This window comes from Notechis scutatus, chromosome 6 (genome assembly GCF_049901735.1).
Source record: "Notechis scutatus isolate UNSWTSFEM ecotype Mainland chromosome 6, rNotScu1.2, whole genome shotgun sequence".
Classification (NCBI taxonomy): domain Eukaryota; kingdom Metazoa; phylum Chordata; class Lepidosauria; order Squamata; family Elapidae; genus Notechis; species Notechis scutatus.
This window is the reverse complement of record NC_142014.1, coordinates 76,894,380-76,915,982: the sequence shown is the minus strand read 5'-3', so window position 1 is coordinate 76,915,982 and position 21,603 is coordinate 76,894,380. Positions and strand designations below refer to the sequence as shown.

Sequence of the window (21,603 nt, the reverse complement as noted above, 5' to 3'; positions counted from 1 at the left end):
GTAATTTCGAATCCGAGTCATTGGTCCCCCTTTTTCAGTACTGTCATAACTTCGGTTGCTAAGCAACTGGTTGTATGTTGAGGACTACCTCTAAGAGGAGTACCAATTTCGCAATGGATTTTTGGCCAGAGAACGTCGCCGTCCAGCCATCCTTGCAAACTTTAATTGATGCACAATATATATATATATATATATATATATATATATATATATATATATATATATATATATATATATATATATATATATATATTTGTTTTCTTAAGTTTTCGCTGGTATTACATGTATGTATTGCTGGTTCGGGTATTTTCCCACGCGGAAAATACCCGAACCAAGTCAACACCATATATATATATATATATATATATATATATATATATATATATATATATATATATACATACATACATATATACACATACATACACATACACATACACATACACACACACATATATATATATATGTTTTCTCAGAAAACATATATATATATATATATATATATATAGAGAGAGAGAGAGAGAGAGAGAGAGTAATGAAGGGAAGAAGACAATGGGGAAAGAAAAAAGTATAAGGAACACAGATGCCTTTGAAGGACTTTATTAACAACTCAGCTTATGCCTCTTCCAAGTAAAAATTCGGTCTGCATAAAAATTAAAATATAACTCTGAATATATAGACCTTCCCCTTTATTTACATGATATCATATCAGATAGATTTGTGTCTCTCTATTTACAGATATAGAATCATGTACAAAGAATAAAAAAAAACCAGTTTTTAACTGCACGTTTAAGTTGTTACGTGATAAAATGAACAACTTGCTTTTCTTTTTCTTTTCATTTAGAAAACTGTCCTAAACCAGCCCGTGCCTTCATGCTTACAGTTTTTTTTTAAAAAGCCAGAAAATTTAAGCCCAACCAATTCTTCATGTCAGCAACCATGCTGCCTGGGGTTTTCAAAGGTATTTAAAACAAAGATCCACAAGCAGAGTAAAAGTGCAATTCTAGGCACAGAAAATAATAATAATAATGCATCTTTGCATTAGATTTTAATAAGCCACTGCATCACTCCAAGTATTCCACGTCAAGTTTTAAATCCCATTAAGTCTGTGGTCAAGGTAGCTGAGAATTCTGGGAGTTGAAGTTCACATCCTTCTATCCAGCTCAAATAGGACAAATGTTTCCTTTCTTGCAGCTTGTTTCCCTCTCTGTATAAAGTTAACATCCCTATCAAAAAAAAACTAAAACACAAACTGTATTTGAGTCCTTAATTTTCCCCTCAAATTAATTTTTAAGGCATCCTTAAAACTCCAGCCTGATTGCTTTCAACAGTTGTGGACGCTCCATGGCTGGAGGCTTTCAGAAAGAGAGTGAACAAACATTTGCTGAAATGGGTTAGGCTGGGGTCTCCTGCTTGAGTAGGGGGCTGGACTAGACCTCCAAGGTTCCTTCCAAATCTATTATTCTGTTACTTCCTCAGGCCCCTCTTCCATTTGTCAAAATGGCCAAACCTTGCAGAATTTCAGGGATGTCTGATGAAGATTTGGTTGAAGAAGTCAATTATTTCTGCCTACTGCCAACTCATAAAATATTTCTATTGGCATTCTATTCTTTTTAGAGTTGCCAACAGAAAGAAAGGGGGGAAAGCGGCAGCTTGGAAATCAAAAGTGCATTCCATAAATAGTTTTCAAAGATAGTAACTAGGGGACTGAAGTTTCTGCTGCACAAAATTCTAGCTGGAGAGCATGACTGATGACTCTGGGCTATGGAGGTGTCCCATTGGAGAATATGGATTACGATACACCCAGAAGGGTGTGTGTGTGTGGGGGAAACCAGGGTCAAGGGTGACAATGAATGATGTGTCTCAGAGTCGGCTGCACCCAGGCAATGCCGGACATGTTAACTCCCAATAAATCCTTTTGAAGTTTTGCTTGAGACTCATGAATTAATTGGGGTAAATTCCGGAATCCTGACACATACGTTGAGTGAAAATGCCAATGTTGTTTTTTTGAGGTCAGGATGACTGATAACCTGAAGCACGAGTTAATCTCCCAAGCTTTGGTGAATTTCAAACTTTTCTTTTCTTCAGAGCGGGTGGTGTGCCTGTATCACTTCTTGATCGTTTATGGGTGCCTATCACCTTAAAATATTTCCGGCTTCAGCTCAGGATCTTAATTTGGTTCATTGTGTGGGCACTTCTATGCATGCACAGAGGGGTCCATGTTTCCAAATACCAAGCACTGAGGAAAAAGGGAATTGCAGGCAAGGCCCTAAAAAAGTAAGAAAGCAGAGACAGAAAATCTGCGGAGGGTAGTTGTCAGTTGGCATATTGTGCATAAAAAGCCAGCTTCACCCGTTCAATCTGGTGGCACAGTTTGATGGCTGGGCCAAGCTTCAATTCCATGCATTCCTGGACGGTTGGGAGCGTCAGCAGGAGAAGGGCTTGTCCATCAATATCCTGCAAAAAGGAGAAATAGAGGGGGGAAATATATTTTTAGTTAAGGAGTCTTCCTCGGTTGAAGTTTCAAAACAATTGGATTGTGGGGCTTTTATACTGATTGATCCAGGGATGTAACACCCCTGAGTGTCTGTTAATTGGACATAGGATTTGGCCCAAACAAAAGGAAATTAATGGGAAGTCGAAGGTTAAAAAAATGTAAAAAAAATATCCCTGTGGATTTTACTTCACTACTTGTTGCCAACTGTAGTGGGCAGTGGGCATCTCTGTTTCAAGGCCATTGAGCCAGTGCTGTCCGAAGATATTTCCACGGTCATGTGGCCAGCATGATGTCATGGAGTGCTGTTACTGTACCTTCCCACCAAAGTGGTACCTATTGATCTACTATTGATCTATAGAAGACCGCTGAGGTCCCTCCCACTGTATCAGTTTATGTCCTGTGTTAACGCAATTCTGATCCTGTATCAGGAAGTGCTACAGTTAAAGAAAAGAAAAGTGTTAGGGATAACATGGTTACCTAACTTAGTTTGGGTAAAATAATATATATAGACTATGATTGTGTGTATCACTTTAAATGCAGACCATGTATTTTGGGTGCGGTTGTAAAATCACCATAAGAGGGAGCAAGAGAGCTCACTGTTTGCTGGCTTTTACTGGATTGCTGACAATGATGGATTGATAGTGATAACTGTGTGTTTTCCCTGCTATTGCTGAACGAAGAAAAGAGGTTTGATTTTCTTCATATCTCTACTGCAAAAAGAGATATATTACTGGACTGATTATTTGTAAGTTTACTGACCTCTTTTTCAACACTGGACTTTGCTAATGAATAATCCCCGGACGGACTGAACTAAGTGTATGATATATGGACTGTTGGACTATGCTAACAATCTTACTGGAATAAATCTATTTAACTAGCACTGTGTATCTGTTTTACTGAATGTAAGCTACAACAACGTTTATCTCACATATCTGCCTGACTGACTGACTACCGTTGCACATTTTGCTAGGGTGTATATCCCTAACACTGGTTATGGGCCCAGCTGCACAGTCAGACTAACCAGGATATAACAGGCTTATATAAAGTGAGAGTTTGTGTAGTTACACAATACTGTAAACAGACAGCTGTGTTTTATTAATTATAGTTTAATATCCAGAAAAAGATGGCACAAGTCAATTTACCAAGTTTGTCTCTAATATCCAAACTGGATGGAACAAACTATGTTTCATGGTCTATGAAATGCAGCCTACTTCTACGCAGAGAAGGTTTGTGGAGTATAATTCAAAACCCACCAGAGGTAGATGGGATCCGGAGGATGAGGATGATGCCCAGAAAATACAAGAATATAAACTGAAGAATGAGCAAGTTCTCTGTATAATAGGACTGACACTCTCTGACCAGCAGCTTGTCCATATTCGTGGAGAAGAAACAGCTGCAAAATGTTGGGAGAATTTAAAGAAGATTTATGTTCGAGACAGTGTAGGAGCACATATAAATCTTACACGAAAGCTGTTTAGAACACATCTTCAAAAGAATGGAGACATGCTGAGTCATATAAACACTATGAAGAGAATTTTTCAGGAACTGCATGAAAAAGAACTTATCTTCACAGAACTACATCAAGTTTATATAATTTTGTCTTCGTTAGATGAGAGTTATGATGACTATGTAACTTCACTTGAAGTTCTGCCAAAAGATAATCTTACATTAACTGACATTACTGGCAGATTAATTGAAGAAGCCAGGAGAAGGCTTGAAAGGGATCAACTCAGAAGGGAACAACCACAATGTGAAGAAGAGAAAGAATCTTCGTCAGCTTATACAATTAGAAAATGTTTTAATTGTGGAGGAAAAGAACATTTGGCTAGATTCTGCAAGAAAGCAAAAAGCCAAAATGCCAGCCAGAATGCTAAAAGGCATCAAAAGGATAAAAAATGTATAGAGTTAGCCATGTATAGCAACGAAACTGTGAATAATAATTTATGGGTTGTAGATAGTGCAGCATCGCACTGCATAATGAAAGATAAGAAAAGGTTTGTTAAGATGTCCACGAGTTCACAGCAGATATTGTTAGCTAATGGCTGGAAACTGAAAGCTAAAGGTGAAGGTATAGCATATTGTTCTTGCATAAAAGAAAATGTAAAAATGTTATATGTACTACAACTTAAGTTTAATTTGCTTTCGGTTAGAGTTTTGGTTAAACTAGGTTATGTAATTACCTTTAAGGGAGAAAGTTGCATAATAGAAAAAGAAGGTAAAAAAGTGACTGCAACTTTAAAAGGTGAATTGTATGTGTTAAATGATAATTCATTAGAGGTAGCTAACACAGTTTATAATAATGTTAAACCTCATGATGAGTGCATACATTTGTTACACAGACGTTTAGGGCATATAAATTTTAAAATGCTCAAACAAACGGTAGAACTATCTAAAGGTATAAAATTTGAAGCCTGGCAGTAAGTATTTGCACTGCAATACTTGTAGTCAAGAAAAAAGCAAGGTAATACCAGCAAATAGATTAAATGGATTTAAGACAAAGGAGCCTCTAGAGGTCGTATTTGCTGATACTATAGGTCCTAAAAAACCAAGTGTGGGAGGTGCTCATTATATACTAAGTATAATGGACCATTATTCCAGATATGGTTTCTGTTATCTAATGAAGAGCAAAACAGAAACATATCAAAATTTCTTTAATTGGCTTAAATTTGCAGAAAGAAAAACTAAAAGGAAATTAGTAACTCTTATAACTGATAATGGTACGGAATTTATAAACAATAAATTCCAAAACAGACTGAAGATGGCAGGTGTTGAACATAAAAAATCTGCACCATATAGGCCACAACATAATGCCTTTATAGAAAGACGAGCCAAACAATACAAGCAATGGCTCGTACTATGCTGTCAGATTCAGGATTACCTGAAACTTTGTGGGGAGAAGCAGTAATGTGTGGTAATCATATATTGAATAATATTGTTAACTCAACAACAGGTGAATTACCATTCACACAGTGGCATGGCAGAAAACCTGACCTAAGCTACATGCACACATTTGGAGCACCAGCATGGGTGCATATCCCTACACAACTGAGACAAAAAGGGCAGCATAGGGCTAAAAGGTTATTCTTTGTAGGTTATGAATCTAATCACAAATCATACAGATTCTGGGAAAAAGGTACATCTAGAGTTTACTGTAGTGCTAGTGCACAATTCCTAGAACATGTAGGATGGGAAAAACTGGAACAAGATTCAAGTAAGGAAGTAATTATAGAAACCTACAAAAGACCAAAAGATCAAATCAGTAATAAGAAGAGCGCAATTAAAGAGGAAGTACAGGAAGAGCATATAGGACCAGAACAGGAAGAAATACCAGAAAAGGAAGAAATAGATAACCAGGAACAGGTAGAACATGAAAGTCCACCTGTAAGCCCTGTAATACCTAGACGTTCTACACGTGTAACCAGACCACCTGACAGCTACCAAGCAAGTGTAGTTTGCCAAGTTAGTAAAGTTCCAACTACTGTTGAAGAACTTAGGATGTATCCTGCAAAGGAACAGGAAAATTGGCATAAGGCAATGGAGAAGGAACTAAATTCATTAAAGGAAATGAAAGTTTATGAAAATGCCAAATTACCTCCAGGTGAAAAGTCCATTGGCTGCAAATGGATATTTAAATTAAAAACTGGTAAAAATGGGACTGTTACCCATAAGGCTAGGTTGGTAGCTCAAGGATTTAATCAAACTGCATATGATTATGATGAAGTATTTGCACCGAATTTAAAGGCAACAACCTTGAGAGCAGCTTTAGTGTGGGCAGCTAAGAAGAATTATATTATAAATCACTTAGATGTAGAAACTGCCTATCTGCATGCACCATTGCAGCACACTATATATTTAAAGAAACCTGTAGGAATTAAGGATAATAAAACTAATAATGACTGTTGGAAACTTAAAAAGAGTCTCTATGGATTAAAGCAATCTGGTTATGAATGGAACCAATATATTGTTAAGGAGTTAAACAATATAGGGTTTAAAGCAGGTTTAGCTGATCCATGTTTATTTAAGAAAGAGACAAATGGAACGGTGTCATTATTATTGTTGTTTACAGATTATATTGCTTTAATTACAAAGACTAATAATGAAGCTACTGAAATAATATCATTATTAAGTAAGAGGTTAAAATTAAAGCAATTAGGAGAGATAAGACAGTATTTAGGATTGACAATAAACAAAACCAAGAGTGGCTTTAAGATATCTCAAGAAGATAAAATTTACCAATTGCTAAAAACGTATAAAATGGAACTTTGTAAGCCGGCAAAAACTCCAATGAGTCAGGAATTTTGCCGAACTGATGCTCAAAGTTCAAAATTTGATAAGACTATTTATCAGTCATTAATTGGTAGTTTATCATATATTAGTAATTGGTCAAGGCCAGACATTGCATATGGCGTTAATCAATTGGCAAGATTCAACGCTGAACCCACTGAACGTCACTGGCAAGCGCTAAAGCGTATATTAAGGTATCTTAAAAAGACAATGCACTATGCCTTGTATTTGGAGCCAAAAGATGATCTGATTTTAAGTGCATATGCTGATGCAAGTTTTGCAACAGACATAAACACTAGGAAATCAACTTCAGGTATGGCTATACTATTAGGAAAAGCACTGATTGGTTGGAGGTCAATTAGACAGCAACACATAAGTATGTCCACAATGGAAGCAGAATTTTCATGTCTATCTTTATTATGTACTGATTTAATTCTGTATAAACAGTTGTTATTAGATATGGGAATAACTGTTAATGATGCCATTGTAGTGTATGAGGACAATCAAGCAGCCATACGGTTGGCTACAAATATTGCTGTAAAAACGAGATCTAAGCATACTGATCTTAGATATTTGAATGTAAGGCAATCTGTAAAAAATGGTTTAATAAGTCTGGAATATTGCATAACTGAAGAAAATTTTGCTGATCAGTTTACAAAAGCCCAAGGTGCAGTAAAGCACAAGGAAAGTTGTGAAAACTATGGTTTAAAGTTGTAAATATATATATATATATATTATTATATTACCCAAAAGGGGAGAATGTTAGGGATAACATGGTTACCTAACTTAGTTTGGGTAAAATAATATATATAGACTATGATTGTGTGTATCACTTTAAATGAAGACCATGTATTTTGGGTGCGGTTGTAAAATCACCATAAGAGGGAGCAAGAGAGCTCACTGTTTGCTGGCTTTTACTGGATTGCTGACAATGATGGATTGATAGTGATAACTGTGTGTTTTCCCTGCTATTGCTGAACGAAGAAAAGAGGTTTGATTTTCTTCATATCTCTACTGCAAAAAGAGATGTATTACTGGACTGATTATTTGTAAGTTTACTGACCTCTTTTTCAACACTGGACTTTGCTAATGAATAATCCCCGGACGGACTGAACTAAGTGTATGATATATGGACTGTTTGACTATGCTAACAATCTTACTGGAATAAATCTATTTAACTAGCACTGTGTATCTGTTTTACTGAGTGTAAGCTACAACAACGTTTATCTCACATATCTGCCTGACTGACTGACTACCGTTGCACATTTTGCTAGGGTGTATATCCCTAACAAAAAGAAAAGAAAAGAAAAGAAAAGAAAAGAAGGAGGACGGGAGAAAGGAAGGATGGAAGAAAGAAAAAAGGAAGGAAGAGAAAGAACAATTGAAAGAAAGGAAGGAAGGGAAAAAGAAATAAGAGAGAGAGAAGGGAAGGAAGGAAGAAAAAAGAAAGGGAAAGAAAGAGGAAAAAAGAAAGGAAGAAAAAGGGAGGAAGGAAGAAATAAAAGGAAGGAAGAAAAAGGAAGAGGAAGAAAAAGAGATAAAGGAAGAAAAAGAAACAGATTGAGAGAAAGGGAGAAAGGAAGAATGAAAGAAAGAGAAAAAGAAAGAAGAGAGAGAAGGTAGGGAAGGAAGAAAAAAGAAAGAGAAAGAGAAAAAGAAAGAAACGGAAGAAAGAAAGAAAGAAAGAAAGAAAGAAAGAAAGAAAGAAAGAAAGAAAGAAAGAAAGAAAGAAAGAAAGAACCTGTTCCTGAAAGATTTTGGCAAGGGGAGCACAGTCGGTCAATCGGAGGAATTGCACCACATCGAGCACCGTCCATTCCAACGGGTTGCTCTCCAGGATGAGCTTATCTTCTGCAGCCTCCTTGATCTGCAATGAACCAAAATTGAGACCACAAAATTAGGGCAGTTAATCCTCAACTTTACAACAGTTTATTTAGAAACCATCTGACGTTATGACACTAAAAACATTGGCTTATGGCCGTTTTTCACTATGAATGACCGTTACCACATCCCCAGGGTCACGTGGTCAAAATTCAGAAGCTTGGCAACCGTCTCTCAGATTTATGATGGTTGCAATGTCCTGGGGACATGTGATCACCTTTTATGACCAAAGTCAATGGGGAAGCCAGATTCACTTAACAACCGTGTTACTAATTCAACAACTGCAGTTATTCACTTAACAACAGTGGCAAGAAAAGTGATAAAATGGGGGGAAAACTCACTTAGCAAATGTCTCACTTAGCAACAGAATTGTTGGGCTCAATTGTGGTTGTAAGGAAGTGATTCCCTTAACAACTGTGGCAAGTAAAGTCATTAAATGGGGAAAAATTTACACAACAGCGATTTCGCTTAGCAACAGAAATTATGGGACTCAATTATGATCGTAAGTCAAGGACTACCTGTGATATTCGAAATAGTATTTCTTTAGGATGGTTTAGAGGCCCACCCCCTCTTCATCCTAGGGCATGTAGGGAACAATGGAGAAGAGAGCAACATGGGTTGTATGGCTTATGGGGGAGGAAAGGGCCCTGATTCCCTTCATTAGCCACAGCTGGGAAGAGTTTAAAAGATATGCATGCTGAGTGCGGCAGCTGCTGGGAACAAACGTGAGTTTATCTTGTGTTGTCATGGCTTATCTGTGTTCCTGGCATCTTTCCAACCGCGTTGAGTTATTGCCGTGCCTTCACATTTGGAATTATTGCTTCTGCCCTGCCGGACTAATTACCTCATTTTGCCTTGATTGGACTTATAGTTACAGTTTTTGTTGACCACATTTTGGACTTGATTCTCCAGCCAGAAGAATCAATTTTCCTCCAGCCAGAATGTAACCAGGACTTTGGGGGCAAAGTTGGACCTAATAAAGGGACTCCTACTGATTATCTGACTGTGTTGCCTTTGTGCCATGCCCCGGGTCATCACACCAACCAAGCTGGCTTCCCCCTAAAAAAATCCCCAGAAAGCAAATGAACCAGGCCTGCAAGACGGAAAACCCATGATTTTCCAAGGGGCTGTTTTGGAGTCGTTCAAATGTTGGAGACCCATCAAAAAGCAAAGGTATAGCTATCCAGCCACTTACCTGCCTGGTTCTCTCACTTTTGACACGCAGGAAGGAAAGTGCCTTCTGGGCTTGCCTGTCCCGCTCAGGCCGAGCCACATGGATGGAGCCTCTTCTGCTGCGTAACTTCATTGTGGTCATTGGTATGGCCAGAGGAATGTCCTCTAAAGAGACGTCCGTTAGATCATCCTGCAGTTCTGGGCTGGTTTCCTCGCTCCACGGGGTGTCGGCTTCTTCCTCGTCACTCTCCTGCCACGGAATTGAATTGAATTGAAGGATTGTATTTGCATGCCTCCTGTAGAAGATGACCAGTCTGAGCCCGAAAGAGGGGTCAAATGTGCTGTGTCTGCTGACTGACGAGTTCTCTCTCTGGTCCGCCGCCTGCGCGCGGGAGTGCCGATCGCTCCCATTGGCTGATGCCGTTTGACAGCCGGCTATAAAAGGAGCTGTCAAACGGTATCAGCTGTCGCCGCCAGCTGACTGCCAGTTAGCCTCGGCAGCCGCGGTGACCCTTTATTCTGTAGAAAAAAGCCTGTTCACTTAAGCCTGCGTCTGTCTCGATCATTGCCGCCGCTCCACAACACTGGCGACGAAGGTGGGATGCGATAAGAGACAACCAGGCAAAGACAGCTGAGCACAGTCACTGTCAAAAAAGAGCCGAAGCTGCAAGAGCTGAATACGTCACCCCTGCTGACGCTCTCCACGAGCGCGAAGTTCAAACTCCCAGCTGGGAGTCTGACGCTGCCTGACAGGCACAGACGCGGGCGCCTTTTTAAAGGCGCGAATTTAAATCCTCCACAGCTGAGGAAATCAGCACCACCGCTTCCAAGATGGGCACAAACCCGACATTCCCTCCCTTCCAGCTGACGGGCGAGACGTGGGAGTCGTATATGAACCGGTTTGATTGCTTCCTGAACGCTATCGACTTGACAGAAGCCACTGACCTGAGGAAAAGATCCTATTTCCTGAGCTTCTGCGGGGCTGCAGTTTTTGATACAGCCTCAGAATTAGTGTCCCCACGCTCTGTAAAAGCTATTCCCTGGGAGGAGCTGCAGGGAATTCTATCTAACCACTACTCCCCCAAACCCTCTCAAATAGCTAGGAGACTAGCTTTTAGAAGGAGAGTTCAGGCTGAAGGAGAGACAATTAGTCAGTATATGGCAGCTTTAAGATCAGCTGCCATACACTGTGGATTTAGGGATTACCTAGAACAGGGGTCCCCAACCACGGTCCGCGGACCGGCACGGTCCGCGGAACAAGTCCTACCGGGCGCTGGTTGCTGGCGCCGCCATCTTTTTGATGAAAAAGTGCTTCGGTGAGCTTTTCCGGGTAGAAAGCTCACCGGAAGCACTTTTTCATCAAAAAGATGCGCCACGCTCGGTGAGCTTTTCGGGTAGAAAGCCATTTCTACCCGGAAAAGCTCACGAGCGCCATCTTTTGATGAAAAAGTGCTTCCGGTGAGGTCACGGAAGCACTTTTTCATCAAAAGATGGCGGCGCCAGCTGATGCCAGTACCGGGCCGCGGCATAAAAAGGTTGGGGATCACTGACCTAGAAGACACGTTACTGGACCAAATTGTAGGAGGGGTTAGAGATCTTAAATTACAGAGGCGTTTACTAGCAAAAAAAGATTTAACCCTAAACCTGGCCATTGAAGAAGCTCAGGCTGCTGAGCTATCAGAGCTGTCAGCAGCTGAGATTCAGGGAAACCCCATAAGGCAAGGGAGCTCTGCCATTCACTTTGATGAGGTATCCCTAGAAGAGGAACCACTTGATGTAAACCGCCTCAGACTGCCAAGCCCCCCCCAGAGGGGCCAAGAAAAAACACTAACCCAGCAGCCAGACAGCAGCCTAATTGTCTGAGCTGTGGGGGGGCACATCCCAGGTCAACTTGCAGATTCAGAAACACCATCTGCCTAAACTGCCAGAAAAAAGGCCACATAGCCAGGGTTTGCCAGGCTGAAAAAGCCTTCTCACAAAGACCTCAAGCTGCTGCCTCCTTCCAAAGGCAAGTTGAAGATTGCTACACCTGTTACCACTCAGACAATACCACCCCTGGGTCTAACAAAATAAGCATTTTTGTCTTTCTAGAAGGTAAGCCTTGCCGGATGGAGGTGGACACCGGGTCTGCCCTCTCTATCATCTCGTGGGCCACCCTGAAGAAGCTGCTCCCTACACTCTCCAAGAAGAAGCTGCTCAACTGCCACCTGACTCTTCGAGACTATCAGGGAAAGACCATTCCAGTCCTGGGGAAAGGCAAGTTCCTAATTCAGTTCCAGAACTTTAGAGGCCATTTGCCTCTGGTGGTTGTAGATGGTGCCCTTCCCAGCTTGCTTGGGCTAGATTGGTTCCCTGCTCTGGGCCTTAGTGTAACCGGTATTCACTCTGTGGTGAATACTGAGGTAGACACCCTCTTTAGGGACTACGCTGATGTCTTTAGTGATGAGCTGGGATGTTATTCTGGTACCCCTATCTCATTTGATGTGAGCCCACAAGCCACCCCCATTCGTTTAAAACCTCGTAGAGTCCCATTTGCCATTCGCCCTAAATTGGATCTGGAACTAGATAAGCTAATTAAACAAGGGGTACTAGAACAAGTAGATTTCGCAAAATGGGAGACCCCCATAGTCACCCCCCTCAAAAAAGATGGCAGCGTGCGAATTTGCACAGACTATAAAACGTCCCTCAATCGTTTCCTCCAAATTAGTGCATACCCAGTCCCTGTAATTCAACACCTGTTGCACTCCTTTGACCCAGGCACAATTTTCGCGAAGCTAGATATGCCCCAAGCATATCAGCAGTTCCCAGTAGACAACCACACAGGGGCGCTTTCAGATGTAAACGTTTACAATTTGGAGTTAGTGTGGCCCCAGGTATCTTTCAGTCCCTGATGGAAAGGATCCTCCAGGGACTCCCAGGAGTAGTCCCATACTTTGATGACGTTTTAGTCTCTGCCACTAACAAAACACAATTATTACTCAGGGTTAGGTCAGTTCTGGACCGTTTTAGGCAGCATGGGTTAAAACTAAAAAAGGACAAGTGCACCATTGCCACTAAGCAAGTGGACTTCCTTGGTTATCGAATTGACGCCTCTGGAACCCACCCCATAGAAACAAAAGTTAGGGCCATACACGAGGCACCTACTCCCTCTAACAAGACAGAGCTACAAGCCTTTTGGGGACTCCTGAATTTCTACGCAGCTTTCCTTCCACACAAGGCTTCTATAGCTGAACCTTTACATAGACTTTTAGATAAGAAAGCCCCCTGGCACTGGGGACAAAGAGAAGCCAATGCTTTCCAGGTGGTCAAATCCCTGCTAACCTCAAATGCAGTTCTAGTCCAATTTAACCAGCAACTTCCCCTGGTTCTAGCTGCAGACGCGTCCCCCTTTGGCATAGGGGCAGTACTCAGCCATAGGCTGCCAAATGGCTCCGAGGCCCCAATTGCCTTCTTTTCAAGAACATTCTCTGCAGCAGAAAGGAACTATAGTCAAATTGACAAGGAAGCCTTAGCAGCAGTTGCTGCTGTAAAAAAATTCCACGAGTTCCTTTATGGTCATTATTTTGAATTCATAACAGACCACAAGCCACTCTTAGGCCTTTTAGCAGGAGACAAGCAAACCCCACAGGTACTGTCCCCGCGGATGACCAGATGGACGCTGTTCCTAGCCGCCTACTCATATAAGCTGGTACATCGCCCGGGAAAGAACCTGTGCCATGCAGATGCCCTTAGCAGGTGCCCCCTGCCAACACCAGTAGAAGACCCCGCGCCCATCCACGCCATTTTTGATTGCAACGAACTCAACCTGCCAATCTCAGCCGAGGACATTGCTGCCCACTCCAGAAGGGACAAGGTAATCTCCCAAGTCCTGGACTGGGTGGGGAGGGAGTGGCCTGAAATTCAGTACACCTCTGAATTTATCCCATTTAAGACCCGCAGGCATGAGTTATCCTCACTTCAGGGTTGCTTACTATGGGGGACCAAGGTGGTCATCCCCACTACCCTCCAAGAGCCAATTTTAAAAGCCCTTCACGAAGGCCACCCAGGCATCGTGAGGATGAAGGCTCTGGCCCACAGCTACGTATGGTGGCCAGGTCTGGATGCCCGGATCTCCAGTTGGGTAAGCACGTGCCAGCCCTGCCAGGCAACTAGATCAGCACCTCCAACAGCTGTACCAACTCGGTGGGAGGATGCTGGGGCCCCTTGGTCCCGACTGCATATTGACCTGGCTGGCCCTGTGCATGGGCGGACCTTCCTGGTCATAGTAGACTCGTTTTCTAAATGGATTGATGTGGCTCTACTTCCCTCCACAACTACGCTGGCTGTCACGCGAGCCCTGACCAGACTGTTTGTCACGCATGGCCTCCCTGACACCTTGGTATCAGATAATGGCCCCCAGTTCACCTCTTGTGAGTTCGGGGTATTTGCAGCCAACCTGGGCATCAGGCATGCCCTCACAGCCCCTTTTCACCCTGCAAGCAATGGGATGGCTGAGAGTGCTGTTAGATCTGTAAAGGAAGCCTTGGCAAGGTTTGGCCAGGCAGACTGGCACTCCAAGCTGTCTGCTTACTTACTCAGCCAGCATTCTACTCCATGCACCACCACCAACAAGTCCCCTGCAGAACTATTGATGGGCAGGCGTCTCAGGACTACCTTGGACAGGTTACACCCTCACTATGCCCCTGGCACACCTTTAGACTCTGACAGTCTTGCCAGGGAATTTGCCCTGCAGGACCTGGTTTATGCCAGGAACTATGCAGGGCACCCTCTATGGATGCCAGGGCAAATAGTTTCTGTTACAGGACCCAAGTCCTACAGGATCCTGTTGGAAGATGGCCGAGTGTGGGGCCGGCACATAGACCAGCTAAGGAGGCGTTGGGAAAGAGCTGCAGTCGACTCCCAGGGACCGCCAGACGCGCCAGTCTACCAGCTGCCTGAAGCCTACTCGCCAGACGCCCCGATCTACCAACTGCCTGCCGAAGCCGACCAGCCAAGCAACCCGGTCTACCCAGCAGCCGCGAACCGCTTCCCGCCTGACGACCCGGTCTACCGGCCGACTCCCGAACCGTCCCCGCAGCGAACCAGTCGGAAGGACCTACCTGGTCAGCAACCGGACACTCGGACGAGGGCTCCTGAAGGCCAGCAAGGATCACCGGGCGACTCCCAGCAAGCAAGGGACCTTTTACCTGCCAGCAGGCCCCTAGATCTTCGACGATCTCTCCGCGAGCGAAGGCGGCCTGCTAGGCTGCAAGACTACGCATGCGCCTGGCCAGGGGAAAGGAGTGCTGTGTCCGCTGACTGACGAGTTCTCTCTCTGGTCCGCCGCCTGTGCGCGGGAGTGCCGATCGCTCCCATTGGCTGATGCCGTTTGACAGCCGGCTATAAAAGGAGCTGTCAAACGGTATCAGCTGTCGCCACCAGCTGACTGCCAGTTAGCCTCGGCAGCCGCGGCGACCCTTTATTCTGTAGAATAAAGCCTGTTCACTTAAGCCTAAGTCTGTCTCGATCATTGCCGCCGCTCCACAACAAAATGCATCATCAGTCTTGAGTCCCTTGAGATCTAAGTCCAGCCCACCTTGAATTCCCGTGACAATTTGCTTTGACCATTAGTAGTTCAGATTCTTGAGTGGTGCGGTGGCCCAGAGGTAGTGCTCTTGCCTCACAATCAGGGGGCCGTGAGTTTGATCCCTAGGAAGAGGCAGATATTTCTCTCTCTGGCACAATGAGAATATATCTGCTGCAAACTCCGCATTGGTGACAGGAAGGGCAACTGGCCAGTAAAGCACCATTCAGTTGCTCCGACTTCACCCTACAAGGGATTACAGGGTCATTAAATGACAAAGAAGAAGATTAGTAGTTCAGATTCTTGTAGAGAAGAGCTTAAGCTTGCAATAAATTCTTGTATTCATTTGAACTGCCTGGCTTTCTTATTTCCACTCTTGACACTCCCAAATTAAACAAAAGACTCCCAGCAGAAAACCACACTAAGAGCACACCATCAGCTTCTCTTCTACTTACCGCGTGATAATTAATAATAAATAGCTGTTAATAAGGAGGATGAAAGGTAATCAGATGAAACTAATTACCTGATAAAAACCCAGAGGGCATCACCAAGTGGTCCCCGGGAGAGCACTGTTTTGCACTAATTTCCATTAAATCAAACAGATAGAAACATAGCTAGACGTTGAAGAGGTTATTCCATTAAATAGGAGCAAATGGCAGAGAAACAGCCTTTCCTTATAATCATTGCTTTTCAAATTTGGCCACTTTAAGACACGTGGACTTCCAATTCCCAGAATTCCCTAGCCAACAAGGGGGAAGGCTGGCTGGGGAATTCTGGGAGTTGAAGTCCACGCATCTTAAAGTTGTCTAGTTTACAAAACATGGCTCTACATGGTAGTTGATTCCTCTCACATTAATCTAATATAGAAAAGATGCTGAGATCGTATAAAGAATACAGAGATGAGGAACAACCATGATTCGGGGACTGGAGGCTAAAACGTTTAATGAATGGTTGCTGGAACTGGGTATGTCTAGTTTAATGAAAAGAAGGATTAGGGGAGACATGATAATAGTGTACCAATATGTCAGGGGCTGCCCCAAAGAAGAGGGAGTCAAGCTATTCTCCAAAGCACCTGAAGGCAGGACAAGAAGCAATGGATGGAAACTAATCAAGGAGCACGTAGAACTAAGGAGAAATTTCCTGACAGTGAGAACAATTAACCAGTGAAGCAACTTGCCTCCAGAAATTGTGAATTCTCCAACACTGGAAGTTTTTAGAAAGAGATTGGATAGCCATTTGTCTAAAAGGGTACAGAGTTTCCTGCCTGAGCAGGGGATTGGACTAGAACCATGATGGCGAACCTATGGCACGCATGCCACAAGTGGCACGGAGAGCCATTTGTGCTGGCACGCAAGCCGCAGGCAAACTTACCTCACTGCGCAGGCATGTGCCTCATAGCTGATTTTTTCCCCAGCTGTTTGAGGCCTTTTTGGCCTCCCAGAGGCTTGGAAAAAGCCTCTGCAAGATTTTTCAGGACGAATTATAGGCCCGTTTCGTCACTTCCTGTCATACTGGAAGTGATGAAATGGGCCTATAATTCATCCTGAAAAGCCTTGCAGAGGCTTTTTCCAAGCCTCTGGGAGGCCGAAAAAGGCCTCAAACCAGCCAGGGAAAAAAAATCAGCTGTGAGGCACAGTGCAGGTAAGGGGGTGGGGTGGGAAATTGCGCGTGCATGCGCAGGGTAAGGGGCGTGGGGAAGGGGGCCCCATGTATTGCATTCTGGGTGCTGGCACGCGAGTGTGTGCACGCTGGTGCGCAGGCAATTTTTAGCACAGGAGCCCAAAAAGGTTAGCCACCACTGGACTAGAAGACCTCCAAAGTCCCCTCCCATTGTTCTATTCTGTTAGCTTTCTGACCTATTCCACCTCATGTGCAGATAATGTTCACAAGGGAAGCCAAATCTCACCTCTGATGATCTTGCTCCATTCTGATCTGCTGACGGGAGACACCTTTTCTTTGGTGTAAAACCTGGTTTCTGCATCTTACTGTAATCCGACCATATCTTGTGTCTGCTCTCCAAGCTGTAAGGGTTTTCTTCGCTAGGGGAAGGCTTAATGACTTTCCTACGTTTTCCACAGTAGTATGCTGGTGAGGAAAAAGTCTGGTTAAAAATCAAAGCATCGAATTCTATAGGTGTCATGCCCCTGTCAGAATCTGATTCTGAGGGGGAGGTTGAGCAGCTGACAGGGAGTGGGAGTGTGGCTCCGGTGGCTATGGAAGGAACAGGGGAAGGGTACAGTCCATCTGGGCATTCAGAGGAAGACCCAGGGCCACCCCCTCTTCATCCTAGGGCACACAGGGAGGAACGGAGAAGGGAGCAACATGGGTTATGGGGAGAAAAGGGCCCTGATTCCCTTCATTAGCTGCAGCTGGGAAAACAGGATTTAAAAAGGGTGTTTGCGCACAGCACCTTTCTGGAATCAAAGTGTGAATTATCTTTGTCAAGTCTGATCTGGGTTCTAGTGTCCTCCCAACTGTGTGTGTTTCGTTATCTTTTGAAGTCTGCAATTCCTTATCCTGCCCTGTCTCGTTAATTGCTGCAGCGTGGTTTGTGTTGGTTTTTATTTATAATCTATATGTACTTTGGGTTTGGACTGAATTTCTTCCCTTTAAAAACTGTTCTTGGGAGAGTTTTTTCTCCAGCCAATGATAACTGGACATTGGGGGCCAAGTTGGAGGCATTAAAGGAACTTTACCTACTTTTGTGACTTTGTTGCTTTTGTGCCATGCCCCTTTTGGTCGTCACAATAGGTCTGTGATGGCAAACCTATGGCACACAGAGTCTTCTCTGTGGGCACGCCAGCCATCGGCCCAGCTCAGCCCAGTCCCATCGTGCATGTTCGTGCACTTCCCGCCAGCCAGCTGGTTTTGGGGTCTTGTGCAGGGAGGCGCTCACATTGCATTTTGTGTGCATGCCCCCCATGCCAGTGTGCCCCATTTTGAGCCTGGAAAGCCTCCTGCACTAACCTGGAAGTCAAAAATGGGCGGGAGGGGCATGGCGCATGCGCAGGGGATGCTTGCATTGAATTTTGGAGGGGTGTTCATGCGCGCTCTGGGCACTCGACACCAGAAAGTTTAGCCATCACTGCTATAGGTAGTCCTTGACTTACAACCATTCATTTAGTCACCGTTTGAAGTTGCAACAGCCCTGAAAGAAGGGACTTATAACTGTTTTCACACTTACACTGTTGTAGCATCCCCATGGTCACATGATCAAAATTTGAATGCTTGGCAACTGGTTCATTTTTATGATTTATGTTGGTTGCAGTGTCTCAGGGTTATATGATCCCCTTTTACGACCATCTGACGCAAGGAAAGCAGAAAAGTCTTTCTTTCTCTCCCCCAAACTCCGCCAGAAATGAGTCTTTGGGACCCTGCAAGGCCTCCTGCTCCAAGAGGCCGCACCGGCAAAGACTCATTTCTGATGGAGATTGGGGGAGAGAAAGAAAGACTTCTGCTGCTTCTGCTGCTTTCCTTGCATGAAGCCAAAAGTCTCTCTCTCTCTCTCCCTCACTGAGAACAAAGCTGGAGATGGTATCCTGCGATCCCAAATACAGAATGATTGAGCGGTAGGAAAACGGGGTGGGTAATTTTCCTGCAGACTTTTGGGGGGATTTTCCCAGGGTCTCTGGTCCATGGGATTTTAAATTATGAGTTTGGTGGCCCCTGACATCCAAAAGGTTGGTGACCCCTGTTCTAGTTCAACCCCTTGCTCAGGCAGGATACCCTATACTATTTCAGACAAATGATTGTCCAATCTTTTCATAAGACAACGGCATTCGCTTAAGAAATGTGTTATAATTAACAACTGCGGTGTTTCATCTTAACAATTGTGGCAAGAAAGATTCTAATATGGGGCAAAACTCACTTAAGAACTGTCTCACTTTGCAACAGAAACGTTGGACTCAACTCAAGGAACTACCTGTCTTTCTTTTCTCAGCCCAAATCCAAGGAATTCTGAGGGCTTCCCCAGCGTTGTTCTTCAGAGTCAATCCTAGATTGTTAGCGATGGGCTTCCATCAGCAAATGCCAACACCAAATTTGATTTATTTGCAAAGTTCTAGATTACCCCAATCATAATACTCCAGGCAGTACAGGAGAAACTAAAATCCACACAAACTAAAACCAGGTTTCGTCCCACAGTTGTCATGCACGCTTACCGTATTTTGTTTTGGTGTGACGGGAACAGTTTTCAGGGCAATTTTCGGTGACCAAAATAGGGCCAAATAAATTGGGGCAGCATTCCAGTTTTGCGCACACCTTCCGGCAGAAATTGGAGACTTGGTCAGACGTACGAACTATCTTGACCATTGCCCGGTACGTTTTCCCACGGTATCTGTCATAGTGGGTTGCAACAACACGGCATACATTATAAATCAAGGTTTTGTGAGCAAGACTTATTTGCTCAGTTGGATGTTATATCCTCACAAAGACAGCTCACAGGGATACAAACCAAGATTTGGGAAGGTTAATCTATTGCCATCTTAGAAAGGTTGGTACGTCCTAAGGTTCCTCCATCCTGGCTGCTATCTTGACTTTTTTTTTAACCATGTTCTGCAGAAATTTCCCATGCAAACTATTTCTTCATCAGATACAGAAACAATTTTTCCACAATGCAAATATTGGGCTGGGGAACTCAGAGAAAGGTAGAAAATCGATAGCAGAAAAAGAGCCACCGTCCATCAAGTCTACCCTTTGACATTTTATATTTTAATGTAAATTTAATGTAATATTATTCAATGTAACTCAGAAGGTAAGAGATGTTTGTTCCAACCTTGGCAACTTTAAGACTTGTGGACTTTCAACTCCCAGAATTCCCCAGCCAGCCATTGTGTAATTAATATGATTCCGTCACTTTCTGGAAAATTTGCCCCCTGAATTCACTAAGGAATCCTTTGGCAACCTCCAAAATGAAACTGGAGCACTTGTTTTCTTAAAAAAAATAAGGCATCTTTGGCAGGCATCGAGCCCATAAGAAGGGCCAACTTGAGCTCACAGCCATCAAAGGGGTACCTTTTTCAATAACACCAACTCCCACCACAAAAACCCCCAAAACCAATCCCAAACAAAAAAACCCCCCCCCCCAAACCAAAACACAAAAACCCCCCCCCCCACACGGGCCCCCCCCCCCCCCCCCCCCCCCCCCCCCCCCCCCCCCCCCCCCCCCCCATCATTTTCAAGTATTCCACTGTGCAGTTGTTCCAATAACATTTTCATTTTACCAGCCACATTGAGGTAGTTAAAGAAAAACACCCACCCAAACCTATTAGCTTGAAGAATTTAATATGTGATAGTTTACCACTCTCTGGAACAGCAGAAGTTCCCCTAGTAAAATTCATTTTGCTTTCCTAATTACATGTGACATTCCTGAAGTTGTGGAAGCAGGCATGAAAAATCTCCAAAGGACCACTTTACAAAATAGCTTTGGAAAGAATGCACCAAACTTCTCATTCGGAGCATAGAAGCTATAACAGGTAGACCTTGACTTACAACAAGAGAGCCCTAAATTTCTATTCTTAAGCTAGATGTCAACTCATAAAACATTCCTATGCCTGTTTTAGTAGTGGGAAAAAAGGGGGGGAAGGGGAGAAGGAAGGAAATCTGGAAGAGCAGTGTAGCAATTTGAAAGCGAAAGTACATTCCAACTCTTACCTTTAAAAGATTGTAACTAAAATACCAGAGCTTTTGCCTGCAAATATATTTAACTGGAGAACATGAATGATGACACCCAGCCCGTGAACGTGTTCAATTGGAGAATGTGATTTATGACACACCCGGTGGGAGGGGAGAAACAGGATCACAGGGGACTGTAAATTACGGGTGCCAGAGTTGGCTTCATACAGGGCAGTGCCAGTATGTCGCCTCTAATAAATCCTTTGAAGTTTTTTGAAGTTTGGCTGGAGAATCATGATTTCATTAGGGTGATTTCTGGAATCCTAACACAAGACGATTGTTAAGTGAATCACTACAGTTTTGAAGTCAGTAACCCAGCTATTAGGTTGACTCAGCCTTCTACCCTTCCAAGGTGGGTAAAATGAGGACCCAGATTGTTGGGGGCAAGATGCTGGCTCTGTAAACCTCTTAGAGAGTAAAGCACTGTGAAGCAGTATATAAGTCTAAATGCTATTGCTATTAAATGAATCTGGCTTTGCTCAGTTGCCAAGCATTCAAATTTTAATCCTATGACCGTGGGAATGAAGCAGTG

General features: G+C 43.5%; 2 protein-coding genes across 3 annotated transcripts in view; one reads left to right on the top strand and one right to left on the bottom strand.

Moving 5' to 3' along the window:
* Positions 1–822: 822 nt before the first annotated feature.
* The window catches only part of SFMBT2 (Scm like with four mbt domains 2), a 65,716-nt gene continuing 44,935 nt past the window's right edge, over positions 823–21,603 (bottom strand). For both annotated transcript variants that reach the window (XM_087968888.1, XM_087968889.1), the window contains exons 17-21: positions 19,559–19,734; positions 17,305–17,483; positions 9,858–10,085; positions 8,523–8,648; positions 823–2,457 (exon numbers count right to left, since the gene is read on the bottom strand). In XM_087968888.1, the coding sequence (XP_087825014.1) occupies positions 2,317–2,457; positions 8,523–8,648; positions 9,858–10,085; positions 17,305–17,483; positions 19,559–19,734 (850 nt within the window). In that variant the 3' untranslated portion in view covers positions 823–2,316. The remainder of the gene's footprint in view (positions 2,458–8,522; positions 8,649–9,857; positions 10,086–17,304; positions 17,484–19,558; positions 19,735–21,603) is intronic.
* LOC148130256 (uncharacterized) lies at positions 10,486–12,726 on the top strand. The gene is made up of 4 exons (XM_087969075.1): positions 10,486–11,035; positions 11,384–11,633; positions 11,672–12,298; positions 12,593–12,726. Exons 1-4 carry the CDS (start codon positions 10,667–10,669, stop codon positions 12,724–12,726), a joined length of 1,380 nt encoding a protein of 459 aa, XP_087825201.1. The 5' UTR covers positions 10,486–10,666.